This window comes from Drosophila suzukii, chromosome 2R, assembly GCF_043229965.1.
Source record: "Drosophila suzukii chromosome 2R, CBGP_Dsuzu_IsoJpt1.0, whole genome shotgun sequence".
Classification (NCBI taxonomy): Eukaryota; Metazoa; Arthropoda; class Insecta; order Diptera; family Drosophilidae; genus Drosophila; species Drosophila suzukii.
Window position 1 is genome coordinate 2,502,492 of NC_092081.1, and position 21,770 is coordinate 2,524,261.

Consider the following 21,770-nt stretch of genomic DNA (forward strand, 5'->3'; position numbering starts at 1 on the left):
GGCAAATCTGGTATTTTCCAGCTCCGCCATGTTGGATTCGCACAACAGTTAACAGCAGCAATCGAGAAATCTCTTCGGAGCGTTGAAAAATTAAGGAATAACGCCGTAAAAGTGCAGCCAAACGACCAAAAACATACGTAAAGTGTGAATAAAAGGACCAACCAGCGATTAATCATTAATTGAGCGTTGAGCAAGCGCGAAAAGTACGCGAAATTGACGTTTTGCAAAACGTCCGCAATACGCGTCGCCATTGGTGTGTGCGAATGTGCGTGTGAGTGGGGGAGTATTGGTGGGAGCGTCTGTGTGTGAATGTGTGAGCGAGCGGCCCCTATGAAAAGCAACCACAACAACAACAACAACGCCAGCAAAGGACCCACAGCAACAACAGCGTTTTAATTTTCAAATAATGAGTGTCGCTGCAATGACTATGGACGATCAAAGACCCTTGATGAACAGTTACGATAAAATGCCCCCGACCAAATACGAGCAAAACCTAAATATCCTAAACAGCAGCCAAAACAGTGGAGTCAGCGGCGGCCCCGCCTCCCCAACGCCCTCGGGCCTGGAGGACACGTCGTCACACCATCACCATCATCACCATCCGCACCATCACCACCATCAGGAGCAGCAACACTTGCAGCAGCATCAGCAACTCCAGCAGCAACAGCAGCAGCAGCAACACGCAGCAGCTGTTGCAGAGGCTGTTGCAGCCGCCGAACAGCGACAACGCTTGCTCGAAGGTATTTTGCACATTTTGGTACACTGCTATCTGATCAGAGATCTGATCTGTATATTACCCCCTATATACATACATACTCGTTTCAAACTCAAAAACCACGATTTAAAGTGTCAACTCTGTGTAAATTGTATAAAAGAATCCACCAAAGAAAACTTAGTTTACTTAGTTTACTTCTCTCCCCTCCATTTGGGTTTTTGTGCCATTGAATTTGTTTATGAAAAACACTCGGAAAAGAACTCAACGTATATCATTATGTGAATCGAATCGAAGCGAACACTCTTTTTAACGAACATTCTTTCAGCGGCGTTTTGGTTATGTTTTAAGTTATTTTTTTACACACCACCCCAGCAAAACTCCACACAGTGAAAGTGCTTAAAAGGACCACGAAATAAAAAATAAATATAATGCCAAATATGAACTAAGAGCAAAGGCAACGAAGCCTGTAAAAGTTTTAAAGTGCCTATAAAGTGTTGTGCAAAAGAACTATACAAAATATAATTATAATCAATAACAAAACAAATATAATAATCAACACAGCTTGTAAACTAAGCTACAAAATGAATAGAATCGTTTTTAATTGAAAAAGTAATAAGAGGTTTTTATAAAAGAAAGCACCAGATTCAATGTAAATAAAAGCTAAGGCTTGTCTAATACGAGTTAAGATCTATCATAATCTTGAATAACAAAATGAAACACGGGTTTCCAGTAATATAATGAAAAACACCGCCAAATATTTTAAAATAACTAAATAATCCCAAGCGGAGGTTTCCAATTTCCTCGTTTTCTCGCTTTTTCTTCGTCTTTGCGGAGTACAGTTTTCGTTTTGCGACCACTTTTCGTTTGCCTACGTGCCAGAAGAAGAAGAAGTGCAGAGGTGGGGAGAGGAAGAAGAGAGACAACGTGTCTGCGCCCCCGCTCCGCCCCCTGTTATGTTTCTCTCTCTCTTTATGCCCCTCTCACTTCTTGTCGAGCATAAATAATAATAGTAAATAACCCAGTAACAAGTGACAGTGCATAACCAAAATGAAAATAAAGTAAAGTTATTTTTAGTTGAAATTGTGCGAAAAGTGAATGCCAAAAACTTAGCTTCGTGTGTTAAATAATACATATTCGAAAAGGCGCCAAAACGGGTGTGTGCGTGTGTACTCCCAATTGATAAGATTGTTCAATTGATTTTTTAACGCCTAACTGGCCGCCCATCAATCGATTTACATGCAATGTGGGACACACGCACACAGACTGTTTGCCTCAGAAAATTAAAAATACATAAATAATTACTCGCCTGAATAAATACATATACAAAATAAAGTACGTGTTTGCACAACAAATACAACAAAAATGCAAGTCAATAAACTTTTTGTATGACAAAAGAGTGTTCGAAAATGCCGCAGAAAAAGAGAAGGGGAAAGCTTTTGAAACCCATACACATGCATGTATGCGAAAAAGCTTTCGAGATCCCAGTGTGTGCGTCGAGTTTTTTGCAAGTGTTTTTCAAAAATATTTTCAGTTTTGCCATGCCACAAAATGTATCAATCAGACGTCGTTGTTTCCCACAGTGTATGCAATTCCACAAATGCCGCGAAGATTCAAATTCAATCGCCAACCGAGTTCGATGCAAATGCCAATGCAAACGCAAGAAATCAATACGAAAATAATGGCAGGTGTGGTTGTTCAAGTGCCAGAGATAATGCCAGAGATAACGAAGAGATCGAAATCGAAATCAAGATCGTGTGCAAGTTCAAGTGGTTGTGACCCTCGCATCGAATCAAAATCAATATCAATATCATTATCAGCCAGAGATTGACGACGGGATGCGGCCTTTTCCACCGACCATGTCACGAACTTACACGAATGATTGCAACGCATTGGTATGATTTCGTATTAAGTTCCACCTTAAACAAACACTTTGCCTTGCCCACTAAGAACTTGTAAAATACATATAGAACAATATTGTAATGTCTCGTGCAAACCAAAAACAGAGTGGCTCTCTCAGCTTGCAACCCCCCTCCAGATTCCAATAGCTAATCCTATCCTTCGATTCGCAGATGAGATCGAGAATCTCAAACTGGAGCAGGCCCGCATGGGTCAGCAGTGCGCGGACGCCCTGCGGCGCGAGAAGATCCTCATGCGGCGGCTGGCCAACAAGGAGCAGGAGTTCCAGGACTATGTGGTAGGCTCACCTGTCTTTAACCCCAAGTGTTCGAGTACAAATGTTTTTCTCTTTGCATTCAGAGCCAGATTGCCGAGTACAAGGCCCAACAGGCGCCAACTGCCTTGGCTTTGCGCACTGCCCTTCTCGATCCGGCGGTCAACCTTCTGTTTGAACGGCTCAAAAAGGAACTGAAGGCCACCAAGGCCAAGCTGGAGGAGACCCAGAATGAGCTGTCCGCCTGGAAATTCACACCGGACTCCAACACGGGTAAGCGCTTGATGGCTAAGTGCCGTCTGCTCTACCAGGAGAACGAGGAGCTGGGCAAGATGACCTCCAATGGCAGACTGGCCAAGCTGGAGACCGAACTGGCGATGCAGAAGAGCTTTAGCGAGGAGGTCAAGAAGTCGCAGTCGGGTAGGTCATTTTCAATTGATTCAATTAATGTTTAGAACTGAACGCAATTTCGAACTTTCTCTATTACGTGAAAACTTGTTTTTTCAAAATTCAAAGTCGATCTCAATATAATTTTGCGAAATATAAGCATTAAGAGAAAAATCATTTACCCACTACCAGGAGATAAATTTGCCTAATAAAAACCCCCCATTCGCAGAGCTGGACGACTTCCTTCAGGAGCTGGACGAGGATGTGGAGGGCATGCAGAGCACCATTCTGTTTCTACAGCAAGAACTGAAGACCACTCGCGATCGCATCCAAACCTTGGAGAAGGAGAACGCCCAGCTAAAGCAGGTTAGCACGAAGGATGAGGTTGTGGCACCGGCGACAACCACCAATGGTGGCACCATCCAGACGGTGGGCAAACTAGAGACCATCGACGAGAACGCCTGTCTGGCGAGCAACCCATCAAATTCAGACTGTTACAATGGCAACACTAACAACGAACAGATCGTGGCCGTGCCACAGATACCACCGGCGGACGAGAGCAGCAATAGCAACGGGAATGCGGCGCGACTAGCCCGCAAGCGAAACTATCAGGAGGAGGAGATGCCAGCAATAGTTGTGCCCATAACAACCCCAGTGGGCAACACCGTCCAGGAAGCGCCGCCAATAAGGGAAGTTACTGCCCCTCGTACTCTGCCGCCCAAAAAGTCCAAGTTGCGGGGCATAACCACGCGACGCAACTCTCAGCTTGAAGAGGATCATCAGCCCGTGACGACGCCAGTGGCTGTGCCGCTAGTCCTGGACAACGCCGTGGCCGGAATGGCCAGTGAAGAGGCGGCCGCTGCTGCGGCGGCGACCAGCAACAACGCAGAGACGGGAGTGGTGGTTGGAGCTCCAATTGAGGCTAGCGATCCAGCTGCTCCGGCGGCACCGGCCCGCATACTGACCCGACGCCGGTCAGTCCGCATGCAGCAGAACGGCAGCGGAGCGGTCGACTACTCCACCTAAGCGTTGCTGGACCTTTTTTTTATAAAAAGGGTGCACTCTTTATGAGTTCGTCATATTGATCGTTAATTCCTGACGTTTACTTTTGTGCATTGAGATTTCAGAACCGAGACAGACTTCATTTTATAACTCTAAACTATCGTATTAGATTCTTTTATTTTTTTACACATGTCTTGTAAAATACGTTTGTTATTTTGTTTGCATGCAGCATAGGCATACTTAATACCCGAATTAATTAGAAATCACTGCAATACATACGAAATATAATTATGTAGACCAGTGTACCATTTCAGCCGACATGTACGGTCGATCTAAACAATAATGCTAAATCTGATAAACTATTTATGTTTTTAAAAACCACGGCAACTACTGAAATGCTGAAAAAGGAACTTCGACAAAAGAAAAAGAAAGAGAACTCGTCATTTAGCTAAATTAGATTTTAATTATGAACTTAAGGCCTTTTTGTAATACGATGAAAGTTGTGTAAAATAATATAAACTTGTGTTAAAATAAATTGTTAAGCATAACAAATATTTCAAATAACCAGAATACTTTTCATTTGCATTTACTGGAAAGAAAACAATCGTTTTGATTTTCGAAATTATTTTGTGTTTATTATCAGTTTCTTCTTTTAGCACATTAGACAAATGGTTTTTACTTGTATTTGATTGAATTCGAAATATGTATATGTATGTAGTACATTTGTGGTTGCCAGCAAGAGTGTCTTGTTTCTTTTGTTTCGTTTGTTTGTTCGTGAGGAGAGTTTTAAATTTGAGATCGAGCTTAATGTCCTGGTGAAGAGGCCTGCAAGCTTGATATTTGCTCCACCCTACTTTCCATCGGGATGCACAAAATGAATAAGAAATGAAACAACCTGCGAGGAGGATAACAGGTTTCCCGGTTAGTCGCATCTAAAACCGCGCTTATGAGTTCAATATTAAATAGTTAATAACAAATTCTAGGCAGTTCGAATGGCACAAGTTAGTTTCACTACCATGGGGACATGTGGGGCTAAAGCTTAGCAAGTTCTGTTCCTATTGGAGGAGAGATCCTCTCGGCTGAGAGTTGTCTAGATGTACGATGGCTTGTCATGGTAAATTTTAACTATTCAATGTTTAAGTGTAGTATTATTAATAATTTAGTCACTAGATGCTGTTGCTGTTATTCAATCGTCTTCGATCTCGGCTCAGTTCTGTGGCTCGTATCAAGTAGTTAGTAATAAAAAGTATTTCTCATTTTTGTATGTAGGTACTTGTGGGTAATGCTAGGTATCGTCATCATCAGTGTATATAAAAACAATGCCTTAAGATCGGTTTTTCGCTTGTTTTGTTTCGGTTTCTGTTTAGTGGCGTACATCATCCTTTAACGCATGTCTATAAAAGTATGTAGTTTTTCAAGGCTCCGAGGCTGAACGTTCGGTTAGTTTTTGGGCTAAGCTAAGCAAATATACAAAAGCTACTTAAATTAGTTAGCATGTACTGTACCGGGCGTACTCGTAGGTATATCGTATTATCGTATGAGTGTGTATATATAATTAAATGGTTCCTTTATTCGCCTTTACCGATAGGTTTCTTGATCCGTTCTTTAAACATAAACTCGTAGCTAGGTGTTACTTACAAATGTGGCCTTCTTAGATTAGGATTAACACACACGCACACCTGCACACGCACCCACACACTCGCACACTCACTCACACACATAACCATGGGCAGTAGTCGGCATTTGGTACAGTGTGTGCCATAAGTTTTGTCGCCTGGATGACGGCGCTTTGCATTCAGCTCACTTGAAGGTTGCAAGTCGTTTAAGGCCGTTGTTGGAATTTTCAATTATGCGTATGTATATAATATATGTGTATGCTTTAAATATCGGTTTGTCCTGTCTATTGGAAGGTCTACAATAAGCCCTGCGCCCCGTCCGTCATAGGCGGCACACACTGTCCGCGTTCACTGTGTCCGCTCGCTCCGTTCGACAGCGAACGCAGGATCGAAACGGATGCGAATGCGGATACGCATACTAGTATTTAGCTACTTAACAACTAATTTGGAAAAGTTTCTATAGGTGACCAAAAATATTGAACTGCGCTCAAGCGTTAGAGTAAAAAATTTCCCACCTCCCGGATTGCCCTTCGTATATAATACAAAAACATAGTCTATATCTAAGCTAAACCCATGGGCCGCCGTTACAGCCAGCGACTCAGTATGTGGCAGAGGAGCAGGAGCCCCAGATTCGCGTAGACGGAGCACGCCTTTCCGCACAGCTTGATGCCGCTCTCCTGAAACGGAACAATTAGATACATTATTAAGTGGGCACTGATTTGATTTGCACCAAAATTTGGTGGGAGAGAGGAAACGCTTTACATCGCCATCAGAGGCTCATAAGTTGCTATTAACCTACAATCCGTCCATATCCGCCATCACCTTTTTGGTACATTTATACAAGTATTAATCAAGTGTCTTTAGCAACAGTTTTTGGTACTTTGTGTTTTTTTCTTTTGCGTCTTACACCGTTAAATTTCCAACAGTACCTTAAGGGAACGTTTTGTAGGTGATGAACTTTTTTTTTCAAGAATTTCTATTGATTTTGAGGTGGTTTTTGTGAAAATAAGCATATAGTATTAAAAGATAACTTAAAATTCTTTAGTCTTATATTGTTTTTATCAGTTTAATAGCAATTTGAAATAAAAAATTAAATTCGAGAAATTTTGTTTCGGTATATTTTGACACTATCATTATCTTTATTGTTTCTTATCCATGGCCATTTCTCAATCTTAAAGAAAAAACAAGGAAGAACGCTATAGTCGAGTACCTCGACTATCAGATACCCATTACTCAAAGGGAAATGGAGATATGCAAGCAGCAAAGCGAAATTAAAATGCGCCACCTACCGGCGGTAGACAGATTTAAGCGTTATGGGCGTTAGAGTGGGCGTGGCAAAATTATTTTTGGATCAATCGATAGGTATTGACGACACCAATACATTTCAGTTAAAATTTTTTATCTAGCATGCAAATTGTGGGCGTCACAGGTTTTCGCGGTTTGTGGGCGTTTAAGTGGGCGTGGCAAACTTTTTTTTAGGTCAATCGATAGGTATTGATGAGAACAATACATTTCAGTTAAAATTTTCTATCTAGCATCAAAACTGTAGGAGTTACAGTTTTGGGCGGTTTGTGGGCGTTAGAGTGGGCGTGGCAGTCTACTGAAACAAACTTGCGCTGCGTAAGAAGCTCAGGAATCTGTACGCCAAATCTCAATAGCCTAGCTCTCATAGTTTCCGAGATCTCAGCGTTCATCCGGACGGACAGACAGACGGACAGACGGACAGACGGACAGACGGACAGACGGACAGACGGACAGACGGACAGACGGACAGACGGACAGACGGACATGGCTAGATCGACTCGGCTAGTGATCCTGATCAAGAATATATATACTTTATGGGGTCGGAAACGCTTCCTTCTGCCTGTTACATACTTTCCGACGAATCTAGTATACCCTTTTACTCTACGAGTAACGGGTATAATAAATCATTTTCACATCTGCATAGAGTTTTAGCGTGTACTAATCAGTTCGTCACCTTACCCTACAACTTATAAAAGTGAAAAAAATTGGTCCAAGAGCTTTACAATTTAACTCCTCTGGAATTTCGCCATCAAACTTTTACACGAATATGCTCAATAAATTCAGCAACTTGTTGCTTTTAAACTCTTGATATTGATTATTGGAAAAGTGGCATTCAAAATACGAATCGTTCGTTACAATGCCCTACAATCGCCTAATTAAAAGCTCATTAAGTGGCTGCTAACAGTTATAAGCGATGGTATATCACTTAAAAGTAAGGAAACATCAAAAACAACCTCTAGCTCATTCCCAAGGACCGCAGAACCCCAGCCCCAAGGACCCGAAGAACTTACATTCGCGTGCCGACTGATGCAGCTGTGGGGCCGCATGCGGTTGAACTCCCGAGCCTGCTTGTAGCAGGCAAGCGAGTCGTTTACCGACAGGTGGTAGTCGATCGGCTGCGGATTGACCGTGAGGACGACGGTGCCGTCCCGTGGACACAGCTGGTCGATGACCAGCAGGATGAGGTTGCTGAACGGGATGGGCAGGACGACAAATGGCCGCTCACATGCATGGGCTGTCATATTGTAGACAACGTTGTCCTTCTCCTTGTACAGCGTGTAAAGTTCGCGCTTCATGTCGCACGGCTTGAGCCGTGTGCGGTGGAGTGTCAGGTAGCGCAGCCAGTAGTCGTCGTCCTTCTTCCCGTGCCCATTGCCGTTGCGGCCATGGTGCTCCGGATGCGGCTCCGGCGGAGGAGGCTCGGTGTCGTTGGAGTCGCCGTACATATCCGCATAATGGCTGGACACTCCGGGCGCCCACTGCAACAGTTGCACAATATACCACAGCGCCGTATGCAGCAGCCATTTGCCCACTCGCAGCAGATGAATCAGGGGCTAAAAAACGGTGTGGTATTAGTACCGATTCGTGTCAAGCAGCCGAACCTCTATAACTCACTAAATTTCGAGAATTAAACCGTTAATATAAAACTATGTTGGGGAATAAAAGACGAGTTTTTGGAGGGTAAAATACTGTATCTGTAGCGAAAGATCGATTTCGCTATAACAAGCCACTATTTGAGTTATAGAAGTTAGACTGCAACTAACCAAGTCAATCAGTTAAACCAATCCTACCGAAAGCAACATGCTGGAGGCATTGTTGTCGTTCTTGGACTCGAAGCACACCGCCTGGTAATCGTATACGGTGACCTGTTTGTAGACGTTCTCCTCCAGCAGACGCTTCATGATCGCTCCGTTTACCTCCCCGAAGAACCTCCCAGTCTCGTGGACCCTCGTCGATATGACCACATAGCCATTGTTGTCCAGTATATAGCAGTCTTTGTCATCCACGGCACAGGCCTATGGAGAATTTGTAAGTAAATAGTTAAAGGTCAGGGGCTTTACCCACATTGCCGGTGATGTTGTGGAAGAGTTTGTAGAGCGCCGAGTGCTGGAACTGGAAGCCCACAACTGCCGCCGGCGCTGTCTTTCCGCCCTCATTGTGGAAAACTGCATGGCTAGCGGTCACCAGGATCTCTGAATTGCTTTCTACGGGTGAGAAACAAAATGTCATCGTCACATTACGTCTGAAAATAATGTACATCTCAACTTACCACCCGCATCGAAGGGCACAGAGTATACGAAGCTCTCTTCCCGTACAAAATGTTGGTCCACGGCGCGTTTATACCAAATCTCATCGATGGCCCGTGTGTTGTTCTGGCTAAAAGTCTCGCTGGAAGTGGATTACCCATAAGCTTTAGCTTTCATCAAAACTGCCGGGGTTCCCCAGACTCACCCGACTCCAGATTCCTCGGCAGCGTTCGAGTGGAACTCATGCCAGCGGGTGAGGCCACTATGGGTGGCCAAAAAAGCGACGGTGACGCCAAAGCGCTGCTTGAATTCATTTCTGTGCAAACAGATCAGTTAATTAGAAAACCAGACAACATAACATTATTTAAAACATGGAGACTAGACAACTTAGACTAGTTAAGAGGACTGAGTATCGAAGTTTATCATTCATTGTTTACCTTGGCAACAAACCCATTAGAACGGCTATTGGGCTTGATGCGCTTGTGCTATATTTGTGAATGGTTTGGTATTTCATAATGGAGAGGCATTATGTTTTGTGGTATCAAGTTCGGGATATTTAAGAGTCCATATATATAGATACAGTAGAGTAGTATTAGAGTGGTGGGTGCAAAAATTCAATATGAGAAAGACATTAAACGACAGCGACAAGGACGACAAAGAATTGGTATAAAATGCAAATAAATGTGAGAAAAAGAAGGGCGTACACAGAAATAAAAACGGTTAATATGTGCTGCTTTTCCGGTGCGTAAACTCGAGTGCATGGCGTTGACTGTACTGAAGGTGTCTGACGAGTCAAGCCTAGCATTGTTAAGACCCCCAAAGTCGCCGTTCTTCGCCACTTACCCCTTGTCGTCCTTGGAGTTGAAGCTGGTGTTGTTGGAGAACCACCCGGTGACTCGGGCATCGAAGACCAGAGCCTGCATCAGCTGCCGATCGCCTGAAATTCAAATTCACAGGGTCAAATCAATCCAGGATTGTAAGGGAGGAACTTGCTGAAGTAATGGTTGCAGTGGCATTAGTGGCTCTAGTAAAGATCACCTTACTTCTGTAACCATTACTCACGATTATTAGCTTCATGTGAGCATAGTAATTACATAATATAGAGTTAATAGTCCTTTGTGACATGCAACGATTTGAGTGTGCAAATTCCGCAGCTAACTACAGTGTGTTTCAAAACACATAGGACACTAATTGAAATTAAAACGGTAATAAATGTTATGAAAATAGAGGATTTAAACTGGCCCAATCAACTTGGTTTTGCCTGTTTTTCTTTTAGTAAAGAAAAAAGCAAATTCTAGTGTTGTAAATTGTAAACCACCATTTCAGCTTATATCGAAGTTTTTTAAATGCTTGGTTTAGGCTAATGAAGTACACTATAGATTCTAAAGGGTTTTACACCGTTTACCAGTGCATTTCGACCTAAAATTTACGAGTTAAGTTAGGACCAGGCTACATTTATCGGCCAGTTCGCCAAAAGTGCAGGTGCAGGAGAGGTCAAAAATGAGGACGGTGCTACTGAGTGCGTGTATATTTTGGTGGGTGCACAACTGTGACTGTGATGACTTTTGATATTCGTTACTCACAATAGTAGCTTTCTTTTTCATTGATTGATGGATAACGGCCAGTTGATGAGTTGTTAGCTGTGAATTTGCATGAACATTGAAATCGCAATCGTAATTTTCGCATATCGAACACAAAAACGCAAAACAGAGTCTGGGAAAGCGGCGGCTTATCGAAGCGATCGATACGAGATTCGGAAATGGATGTTACCGGAAGTGTTTGGGTACTATATACTTACAAAACATGGCCGCCGCGTGTTCCGGGGGCAAAGCACTACGACTTCCTGGCCATCGCCAGCCAGGCTCAGACATACGCTCGAGAAAGTACAGCAGTTCGATCTCTGGCGTTTTGAATGTCCTGTTGCTGTGCTTGCAAAATAGCCTAAAAATGTCAGATAGTTCGATTAGTTTTCACCTATCTTTATTAACTTGCTTGCAGCTCACCAGTCAGGATGTATTTTCCATCGCTTGCCACTAAAGACGTTGCGTAAGTTTGTGCCCTTTATGGAGATTCGATGGATCTCCTGGTCAGCTCGAATGTCCATGTGGCTTACGCCATATTGTTCTGGATAGGAAATCACCAGAGTGAAGGGGGTCTTCTTAATGGCCGTCCAATAGTATTGTCGCTTTATGCGAGCCACCCGTTTCTTTAAATTAAACAAAATTCAATGTGTATCAGAAAAGGTTATAAGAGCAATGATAGGGAAATTCACCAAAAATTGTTTACAAGTTGGACAATTGTGCAACTCTATAAAGTATCAAACATAAACACTTCTCAACGATCTAAAATGGTCATGTTGATCGTACCTTCAAAAGGAATATCAAATTGTATTTAACCATTATCAACAAAAATACAAATTTTTCTGAAGTGAACTGAAAGTGTTTATATACAGGAAAATTTCTATTGCAGTGTCCATTTTTGAGAATCCTTAACACTAGAACAACAAATAGGACAACCCAAACAAACATTTTCTGGTCTTAACTCGATTGATTTTGTATCAATTTCGCGTTCAAAATCCCACAACTTTACCCTTTATTCGAGTCATAATGCCCGGAGATTACAAATATACAAAATATTACCTAATATTAATATAATTACATAATAAAAGAAAAAATAAAAATACCATAAATGAATATTAATACGAGTATAATAACATACTAAAAGAAAATTTGTTAAACTTCAGCGATGCTGCCCCTATTTTTATAAGGTTTTTGGTTTCTGAGGATAAATTTCAACACTTTCTTTTGCTAACGTTACTCACCATTTCATCAAAATGATTTTTGACCAACATCCACTTGCTGCCTGTCGACTGATTGATTATGGAATCTCGTATCTATTAACAAAAGGTATTACTATTAAAGAACGTAACTTTAAAGAATATTGATAAAAGACATACCGTCATCAGCACTGGATTAAAGTCTCTGGCGGCTCGATCGTCATCCAACAGCTCGACTTCAATCATGTCAACGCTATTGTACGATGGCTTTAATATGTAGCCTTGGAACTGTTAGGTTAGAGCCGTGGGTTAGTCTTAACACTTTCTAAGAACAAGTTATAAGATCACTTACAATTGGACGAAAGTCTGGATGGAATAGTACATAACCATTGTTGGTTACTATAAACGCATAGCCATTTACGCCAAGCTGTGAAAAATATATAGATTTAATAAGAATTATTCGTGATACCGAATAGTAGAAGTATACCCAACTTATAATGCATTACAAAACAATATTTTTTTAAAATGAAAAGTCTGATAATATTTATCGACTAAATATTACGCTTAAAATATATTGGATTGTGTATTCCTAAACTTTTAAATTGCTAAAGTGTTGAAAATTCAACAATTCATTTCAGTGTTCAAGGAAACGTCCCTAAATGGTTCCTATGGAATTTCATGCATCTGTGGCATAGCAACACATTTTTCAGTAGTACAAACATGTATCATTATCTTTTTATACCCTTGCAGAGGGAATATTTATTTCAGTCAGAAGTTTGCAACGCAGTGAAGGAGACGTTTCCTACCTTAAAAAGTATATACATTCCTGATCAGCATCTCTAGACGAGTCGATCTAGCCATGTCCGTCCGTTTATCCGTACGTCTGCCGTTTTTCCGTTCCTACGCAAACTAGTCTCTAGACTTCCCAAAAGTCTAGTTTCTATTGCACGTAGTATATAAGTCGGAACAAGACGGATCAGACAACTGTATCCCATAACTCCCATAGGAACGATCCAAGAAATATTTAAAAAAAATTTAAATAATTAAAACTTCCGTGTTTTTAGACATACTAATTTCAACTCTTGGGAATATCATTCTTCTAAAATTTCAGAATTTCGAATAAAATTTTAAAAAAATCGGACGATTTTATCATATAGCTGCCATAGGAACGATCGGATAAATATGTGAAAATAATACAAGGACCGTTATTATCGTTGGAGTAAAATATTTTATTAGTTTTCAGTTTTTTAAAAATCGGAAAGCTCTGTACATACAATGCTCCCACAGGAACGCCCTGCAAGGGTGTAGAAACTTCAGCTTGCCGAAGCAAGGTGCCTTTCTTGTTTGTTATAAGATATTGCCTAAAATTATTTTTGAGGTAAGAACTTAAAATATACTTCTAAATGTATTTTATATTTAATAATGCCTTCTGGTGATGCTAAAATATTACAGAGTTGCCATGACTTTCTAAAGAAATAGATGATAACCCTGGTTCTCAGCAATTCAACAGCCTCTAGGCCGATATAGGATCGATATATGTATTGATAATTTATGGTATCCCAACGTCTAACTTACCGTAAATGGCGACAGCAGCTTTTTGATTTCATTAATAGGCACATCAGTGCCGGCCACGCCCAGTATATTCGCAATCCTAGTCTGTGCGTAAGAAGTTTAAATATATATTTAGAGTTGTGTCAGGTCAAGTGATTGGAAACGAAACATATACACAAGTTGGACTTTAAATTTTACAAGTACAGAGAATTGGTAGTTAATTTTGGATTTGCATGTTAATCAAATACTGAAAAATGAATTTGAAATTTGAATTCGATAAATGGCATTGCTAGTACAAAACGCCTTAAGGCATCTCAAAGTAAAATACAAAGATGTAAATCAAAACGGAAACAATGTCGAATGCAAATATGAGAAGCATCGTTTACTACGCAAGAACTTACGAGTACAGTCAAGAAAGTCGATTTCAAAGATTTGTTTTTTTTTTGCATTTTGTTTTCTTGTATTGATGTTTACAAAGAATTTAGTTAAGCGTTTTTTCTGTTTTAGCGGCTAATTACATGGCTAGCAGAGTAGTACTAAGAGCGTATGAGAGCGTTGAGTTTTGGGTGTGAAACCAAAATTTTGAAATAAAGTGTTAAGATCACGGAGAGGCTTTGGAAAACAATAAAACAATAGAGATAGAAAGTATAATTTACAAATAAATCTTTTAAAGGGTGGGTTTTCGGGAGGCTGTAAACTGAAATTGTGTGAAAGAAGCGGTTTACAAGTGTAGAGGTTTCTTCTTTGTGAAGAAAGTACAGTTGTGCGTATCTGTTTGCGTTGTTGGTGTTCCAAATGTTTGGCAGTGTATTTATTTTCACAGTTTTTATACCCTTCACAAAAACATTATTGGTCGTGGCAGGAAATCTACAAGATGCCAGTTGCCAGAGAGATAAAGAGTTACAGAGAGGAGGATAGACTAGGAATTCGATCAGCGATCGTTCAGTTTTGTAGGGTCCATTTAGCGAAGCTTTACACACATACATATACAAAGAGAGAAAGTGCCGCAGAAATCTTATTCTAGGATTGCAGAAATGAATTATTCGGGTTAGTACCAAGCACTTGATCGGACTGGCCAAGAAATCATAAGATATAGGGTTGTCGCTGAGGACGGGGATTGGTGGAATGAATAGAGGCATTACACAATTGTTGAATAAGGTAAATTATAAAAAATTTCGTGGGTGCTCTAAGAAATTAGATGAAAATTAAAGGGCCAAAAAGAATTTTGATCAAGTCACACATGCGGTTTAGACAAACGAAAGTGACAAATTTAGGATGGGCGTTTGCATTTTGTTAGATTTTGCTGTTTTGTTTTGGTTTGATTTAGATACAATTTACTCACAAATTGAAGGTTTATTTTCGCAACCGGATTTATATCGGTCGTTAGATTAATGCGCTGTGAATTCGTATTTGTAGTATTTAATAAATCAATATCTAGGAACGAAGGCAACTTAAATAGGGTTATTCTAGGGGCGGGTGGAGTTGGAGGCGTTGCGGTGTCGGTGGGCGGAAAGCGCGACGGGGTGCGTTTAAGGATTCTGGTCCTATTCGATCTGCGCCCTACTATATCCTGTCCAGCAAAAGGGTATAAAAACTCCGTCGGAATCGGGGCCTCTTGATTGGGAGGTGCTCAGGTGTGTTTTTGGTTTATATTTATATATATAAATTGATCTGTAGTGGTTGTTCTTGTGTGCTCTATAGGTCCTCAGCAGTAGCCTAGGATTTCTCCGATTTTTGCTTTCTTTCGCTTTATTAATGATTGTACTTACTAAACATCAATGTGATCTAACATTTATTTGTTAGGGGATAGGGTGGGGTTTCTTTGATTTTGGACAGGGTGGGACTACCAATTAGCACTATATATATATAGAGTCTATTCGATCGCCGCTCAACCCAATCTTTCTTAGTTAAAAACAACAAATGGAAAATTCTACTACTCAAAATGCTATATAAAATGTTCTATTTATACGTTTAGTAATCAACTAGGCATAGCTATAATTCGATTATTGCTTATAAAAATTATTATAACATTACGAGTACGATTATATAAAGAAAATCAATATCTAGATATCGATAAATACTGGACCAATTCGAATTGATTTCGTTATAACATCAGAATACTTTTGGATTTGGATTCGATTTTGGGGGTTGAACCCAGTACGTGGTCAACTATAATGTCAAAAGGTTGCTAAAGAATGCCATGGTCCTAGACCATATTAGCTAGATTTATATACGAGTTATAGTATAGTTAGTTATAGTATATATCGGTTAAATATGGATTAGGTATGCATGTATGTAGCGCAAAGTATAACAAATCGTTTACTTTATTTGATATATATACGGATAATGTATATACGAGTATATATGTAGGTAGAGCTCAATACGATATGCAATTAATTGGCGTATATAAAACTTTTATCAAGAGCAATAAATACGTTATACGCAAAAATTTCGTTCGAAATTTGTTAAGTTTGGATTTGGTTGTTATTTGTTAGAATTTGGCATTATAGTTTGTACCTCACGTGTTTGCAATTCCCAGAGTGCTTCATTTATTAAAACTTCTTCGGTGATATTCTGTGGTATAGTTGTGTATAGTTTGGTAGTAGTAGGTAGTAGTGTGTTATATATATAACGCATAAATTATTAATACAGTAGTAGTAGTAGTAGTTTAAAGTGAGTTGTTACATAGATAGGTTCGGATTGGTTTGCTGTATTTCGATTTCTTGCTTCGATCGTTAATGAGTAGGGGCAAAATGAATTCGTCGCTGCGTCGGCGGCTGCTGATTCTGATTCTGATTTCAGTTTTCTTTCTTTCATTTTCCGCTAAAAATTTGGCAGTGCTAACTCGCTTGATAGAGTTCGATTCGATAGCTTTTCCCCCGTGCCAAGGGCGCGATCGATTTGTGGTCAGTTTCACTTACCGCATTCTCACGCCGATCGTAGATGGGCATCGATACGGTGGTCATAAACTGGTACACATTGGAGTCCACGGGCTGATTCCAGGTCTGTGAAAGAAGAACGCATTTAATAAATGAAGATAATGTTGATCATTTTCTAAATTAAAAGCTATATCCGATGGCAGTTCCTCTTTCGGACGAATTGTTCGACTTGCGAAGCCATTTTAAAAATGATGCTTGCTATGTTCACTTGTACTCGTTAAGCTGGGTCCCGAACTCACCTCCTTCATCCGTCTGTATTTCCGGCGGTGCATTTCGTTGGGCTCCAGCATCCGGTCGTGCACCTGCCAGTACTCGAGGACGTCGGCCTTTTGGTACTCGCACTGGCTGATGTCCCACAGATAGTCGGAGAGTTTTGTGTCCTACGCACATAAGATGGGAATTTGGGGAAAAACGTTGCTATCCGCATTTGGGGGAACAAAGATTGGCACCCCTTTTGGGGCGCTACCCACCTCGATATCCGCATAGACCTGCGACCAAATCACCGGATGGTCGTGCCTGCCCAGGACGAGCGGCCTGGCCATAACTGGTATGTAGTTCAAGACCATCTCGCGCACCTCTGCGGTGTCGCTGAGGTGGACGTAGTAGCCCTGATTCTCGCACGCCATCCACCGTATATCATCCCAATTGGCCACCTCCTTGCCAATCAGGTAGGTGAACACACGGACCGGCTTGTACGGCGGGTCCCGCCAATTGTGCAACTCGAAGACCTCGCGATTATTCTCGGGCGCCCCATCGCCAATGATCATGATTGCCTGATTGCACTGCGCCCCGCGCGAACTCAACTTGGTCTCTTCCAATAGCTCGAATGCCTTTGTCAATGCAGCGGTATAATTGGCGATCGATTTGGGTTTAAACGATTCAATCCCTTCTTTCAGTTCACGTATGTTGCCCAGATTCGCCTGGATGAATTTCGGAGTTTTTGGGATGTGGATAGTTGTGGAGTTTTGTATTCGTATTCGGTGGCATCAATTGGGTGTGTTGTTTGAGATTTCGGATTTTTTTTGGTGGTGGTGTTGTTTTTTTGTTGATTGTGGGGATAGACAGAAATCAAATATGCGTTAAATCAAGAGAAATTAGGTAAAAACAAACATAATTGATATATACTTGAATCAGTGTGTCTTCGAAACATGCGACGACTGGGGTGACTTCCTTATCAAAGGTGAAGATGTTCACAAAGTCATTTGTACCTAATGTATCGAGTATCGTATTGACAACATGCTTTGCGATATCTAGCCTCTGTCCCAACATTGAACCGGATCCATCCATCAGGATAACAATATCCTTCGGACTCGTCGCCGCCTCCATGTACCAGGAGCGTAGTCGGCAATCGTATAGATCGACCGGTACGTCCTTTCGCCACTTCGATGCAGGGAATTGACGCATAAAGCCAGTCGAACTGCCAAAGAATTGCCACGACAATGTGGGATCGTTTTTGTAATTGTCGCGGAATATCTGATCCAAATTCTCCGACCACTGAATTGCTTTGATCACATCCGGTGCTGTGTCATATAATCGAGGGATAATTTGTTATGGTTGTGGGTGTTTTTTTTGTGGTTTTTGTCATGTTAAAAGAAATGGGAAGAATTTTGCAAGAAACACGATTAGTTATCCTCATCTGCTGTCGTGCACTTAATCCTAGTGTTATTTTACGGGCTCTCGGGTTTTCTTGGGGTTGTGTTCTGGTGGCTCAAGTTGGGTGTTATACGGTTTTTGGCAAGCATTCCGCGTGTGTCGGCAGTGGAGCATTCGCATTTTTGGTTTGCATTATTACATTCCCTGGCGCAAAACGCGAGCGCGGCGTCAACGTGGACATTGTACCGCCGGCGGCCCCGGAGAATCATCAAAGTCAAGTTCGGCGGATCATTAGGTACGGTGGGTGGGCCGGGCGGCACAATGCCCTGCTTGACTTGCGCACACGTTCATCGCACGCATTGACGCAAGCGGATTTAAAAATAAAAAAAATAGGAAAAGGCGCAGCTTATGGCTTTATATTATAACGCTTTGTATTATAATATATTCAAATATTTGTATGGCATACAAAAAAATCAACTTCTACGGTCAAGCGAGCTAGTAAACAGGTAAGTAGCGAGTGAGCGAGATAGATAGAGAGCGAGCTAGAGGCGATTTTAAGGTTCTACACCCTGCCTAATTGAGTTTGGGGAATGATCAGCTGATATAGTAATTGATTTCCAATTTATCTGAATGTCCAATTACCCTTGTGAAAACTCAAGTATTTCCGTTAACCCAACAAAATTAGGTTTTATGAAAACTAAATAAAATTTACAAAAGCTTACTTCTTATCTGAACTAATATTTGAAAATTAACTTTTTCAGATAAGAAGTTCCACTGTGATACTTTAAACATATTCAGATATTAGCTATTAGAAACTGGTAACTCCATAACCCCAAACCCGATCGCATAGCAGTTAGGAACGGGGTCGTTAGATAAGGACAATACACACAGGCGACAATACAGTTACAATTACACAGAGCAAAAGAGAGAGAAATACAGAGAGAGATAGGTCGAGAGCGGAGAGAAGAGATATACGGATTATATTGATCATATTATTCCAAACCTCGATCAAACACATTGACTGGCACGTGGACCGAGCTAACGCTGAAGTTGACCGGAGTGTTGTGAAACTCCGGACGGGGTTCCAGCACCACCACCTTCGGCTGGACGTAGATCAACGGTTCGCCTATGTCCTTGTCCATATCGGGCGCCGGGGTCGGTATAGGGGGTACGGGATCGCCGGGCTCCAGCATTTCCTTGGCACTGTAATAGGAGAACATCTTGTCCGCCATATCGTTCTGATGCGACAGAGCCGTATTCTCAGCCGTGTCCATAATCCGCTGAAGATAATCGGCATTAAATAGATAGTATTTTGTATGGGTACCAGGAGAACACTTACCCTCACTGCACTGACTTTGAGGTCCATCATCATTTCGATTTCCTTGGCCATCGAGTCGACAATGGAGGCGCCGTTGCGCGAAACCACTTTCGCATCCTTGAAACTCTGTTTAAAGTTTAAGCATAAGCAATATATTAAACGGATGTTTCAAGAAAAATAGGAATTTTGTACGATTTCCCCAAACCATTGTTGTTCTAGAAGTACGTCATAGGCGGAACCTCCCCGTAAAGCCCATTTAGAGGCCCCAGAGGCCCATTGGCAAAGACATTTACATGCATACAGAGAATTATAAACAGTTGGCACAAACAACTGTTGTAACTCATGGACGGAAACATTTAATTTGTAAATCCGATTGCGCTGCCTAAAAATAAGTAACCAGCTGTGTCGGTCAGAAAACCGACCTCATAGGCTTAAAGATTATGGTTACGCACCCTTCTTTATAAAAAAAACCTAATATGAGGTGTATCTTGAGGCTTAACTTACTTTTTAGATGCAATTTAAGTTCTAAGGCCCCATCATTTGTACCTAATATTTTCCACCCCACCTAAAATCGAACTATACTTATAGGTACATATTCTTCTGGAAAAGGATTTAGGAGGTTTCATTATCGCTAACTAAGACGAAAGCCGTATAACCTGTTACGTTAGTATGTTTTTAAATGTGACCTAGTGTCTAGTAACTTAAAATGACTCGACGTTTCCCATTAAAACCAATTAAAGCGGTGTTTAAGGGCATTGGTGCTTCGACGTACTGCCCCGCAGTTTCTCATCTGGCTTCTGCTTTACATTCTTTATAATTGCCGCTCGGGCAGCCTTTAACCCAAATTCCGAGCCGAAGTCTCAGCCTCAGAGAGACGTCAACAAGGAGCGCACAAAAACAGAAAACCGAAAACACACACAGTGGGGCACGTGGAACGGGGAATGGGGATTGGAAAATGGGGAAAACGGAGCGGCGGAAAAATCAATAAAATGCTCTCGGCAGCTCACCTCCTGCACCTCCTTGCGCCTGGTGATGAAATCGCCCAGATGAAACAGCTCCATGCCCAGTTTGTCGGCCCACGAATGAACCCTGGTGGGAAAAGGTCGCTATAATTAGGGGAAGACCGCAGCGGGCGCACTCACAGATTGTAGTTGATGTTCTCGGCTGGCTGCAGATTGACGCACGGGGCCAAGCAGACCAAGACGGACAGCAGGCCCAAGCAGAGGCGCCACCAGGCCAGGAGTCGCGACCAGGCCATGATTCCCCCGAATCCTCCGATCTTTCCTATGGTCTACTGACTGCTGATGATGGAGGTCGATCCAGTGGGAGCGCGACATAAATACCAGGCGATGCGATTTTCTTAGCCTACTTTGCAGCTGCACTCACACACTCACAGGCACACACGCACCACGTTTGCACCACATACCCCGTTAGCTCGGTTTTGGCCACCTGCCCTGGCCATCCGGTAACATACCACCGCGGTGTCACTATATCCCTTCGAATGCGGCTATATCTCACGGTCCCTCAAGCGCACAGCATTTTAAACTTGTCTGTTTTCACCGATTTTTCATGAATTTTCAGCACTTTTCTCGCGCGACCCAGCACTTTTCCGAGTGTGTGTGTTGTTGGCCAGCGAAAACTTTTCTCTCTACACTGTCGTGGCCCGTTTTGACGTTTCTTTGACGTTTCTGGGCCAGCTTAAAGCTCTCTAACTGGGTTTCCGTTGGCCGGAAAGGGATAACCCTCGAGTGTCGCCATCAACCATTCGCCGAGCTCTTCTAGGCGTTCAGTGCGCCTGCTCTGACACTTGGCGCTCCTGCGCTTTCCACTTGTTTACCTCAGTGGGAGTCCCACAGGTGTTTGTTTACCTGCCACCGCGCCTGCGCTCAGGAAATGTTGACTGGCGTGTCCCCCCAGCTGGCCGAACATCTGTTGCGTCAGCTGGAGAAAGGTGACAGTTGGATGGAGAATGAGCTTTTCGATGGGGAAACTTTGCGCGGGAGCAGTCCAAATATCGTTGGCCATAGGTCGCATTCAAATTCAGTTGCTTAAACGGTCAACAGGGGGCGGTTTGCGAAGGAACTCAGAACTCGGAAGAAGCTTAAAGAGGTTTTATCAATAAAGGGAATTTAACCTTTCTAAATCTCTAGTA

At 42.0% G+C, this 21,770-nt stretch overlaps 2 protein-coding genes across 15 annotated transcripts; one reads left to right on the plus strand and one right to left on the minus strand.

The window, feature by feature from the left end:
* The first annotated feature begins 25 nt into the window (after positions 1–25).
* fl(2)d (female lethal d) lies at positions 26–4,838 on the plus strand. Of its 4 annotated transcripts, none has more exons than XM_017087942.4 (5): positions 600–740; positions 2,296–2,607; positions 2,785–2,909; positions 2,972–3,305; positions 3,502–4,838. In XM_017087942.4, the coding sequence occupies exons 3-5, from the start codon at positions 2,820–2,822 to the stop codon at positions 4,296–4,298; spliced, it is 1,221 nt and encodes a 406-aa protein (XP_016943431.1). In that variant the 5' UTR covers positions 600–740; positions 2,296–2,607; positions 2,785–2,819; the 3' UTR covers positions 4,299–4,838. The 4 variants fall into 4 exon arrangements, with proteins under 4 accessions (XP_016943429.1, XP_016943431.1, XP_065719713.1 ...); XM_065863641.2 differs by having other exon boundaries at positions 622–740; positions 2,247–2,607; XM_017087940.4 differs by lacking the exon at positions 2,296–2,607 and having other exon boundaries at positions 26–740.
* stj (voltage-dependent calcium channel subunit straightjacket) lies at positions 4,448–21,268 on the minus strand. Of its 11 annotated transcripts, none has more exons than XM_065863637.2 (24): positions 20,761–21,268; positions 20,626–20,707; positions 19,640–19,744; positions 19,304–19,580; positions 17,833–18,227; positions 17,178–17,627; positions 16,947–17,087; positions 16,690–16,773; positions 16,286–16,342; positions 13,793–13,873; positions 12,570–12,644; positions 12,398–12,505; positions 12,263–12,334; positions 11,445–11,647; positions 11,240–11,382; positions 11,025–11,081; positions 10,285–10,378; positions 9,879–9,926; positions 9,647–9,757; positions 9,465–9,583; positions 9,260–9,399; positions 8,986–9,210; positions 8,206–8,748; positions 4,448–6,567 (listed from the first exon to the last, which is right to left on the minus strand). In XM_065863637.2, exons 1-24 carry the CDS (start codon positions 20,874–20,876, stop codon positions 6,475–6,477), a joined length of 3,819 nt encoding a protein of 1,272 aa, XP_065719709.1. In that variant the 5' UTR covers positions 20,877–21,268; the 3' UTR covers positions 4,448–6,474. The 11 variants fall into 11 exon arrangements, with proteins under 11 accessions (XP_065719709.1, XP_065719710.2, XP_065719708.2 ...); XM_065863638.2 differs by lacking the exon at positions 16,286–16,342 and adding an exon at positions 15,111–15,164 and having other exon boundaries at positions 20,761–21,267; XM_065863636.2 differs by lacking the exon at positions 16,286–16,342 and adding an exon at positions 15,111–15,164 and having other exon boundaries at positions 4,448–8,748.
* Between the last annotated feature and the right edge of the window lie 502 nt (positions 21,269–21,770).

Coding starts and splice junctions, on each gene's coding strand:
- stj (XM_065863635.2), bottom strand. CDS start 20,876: ATGGCCTGGTCGCGACTCCTGGCCTGGTGGCGCCTCTGCTTGGGCCTG. Junction 19,581..19,639: donor TCAAAGTCAGTGCAGTGAGG/GTAAGTGTTCTC, acceptor GATTATCTTCAG/CGGATTATGGACACGGCTGA. Junction 9,758..9,878: donor CTAATGGGTTTGTTGCCAAG/GTAAACAATGAA, acceptor CTGTTTGCACAG/AAATGAATTCAAGCAGCGCT.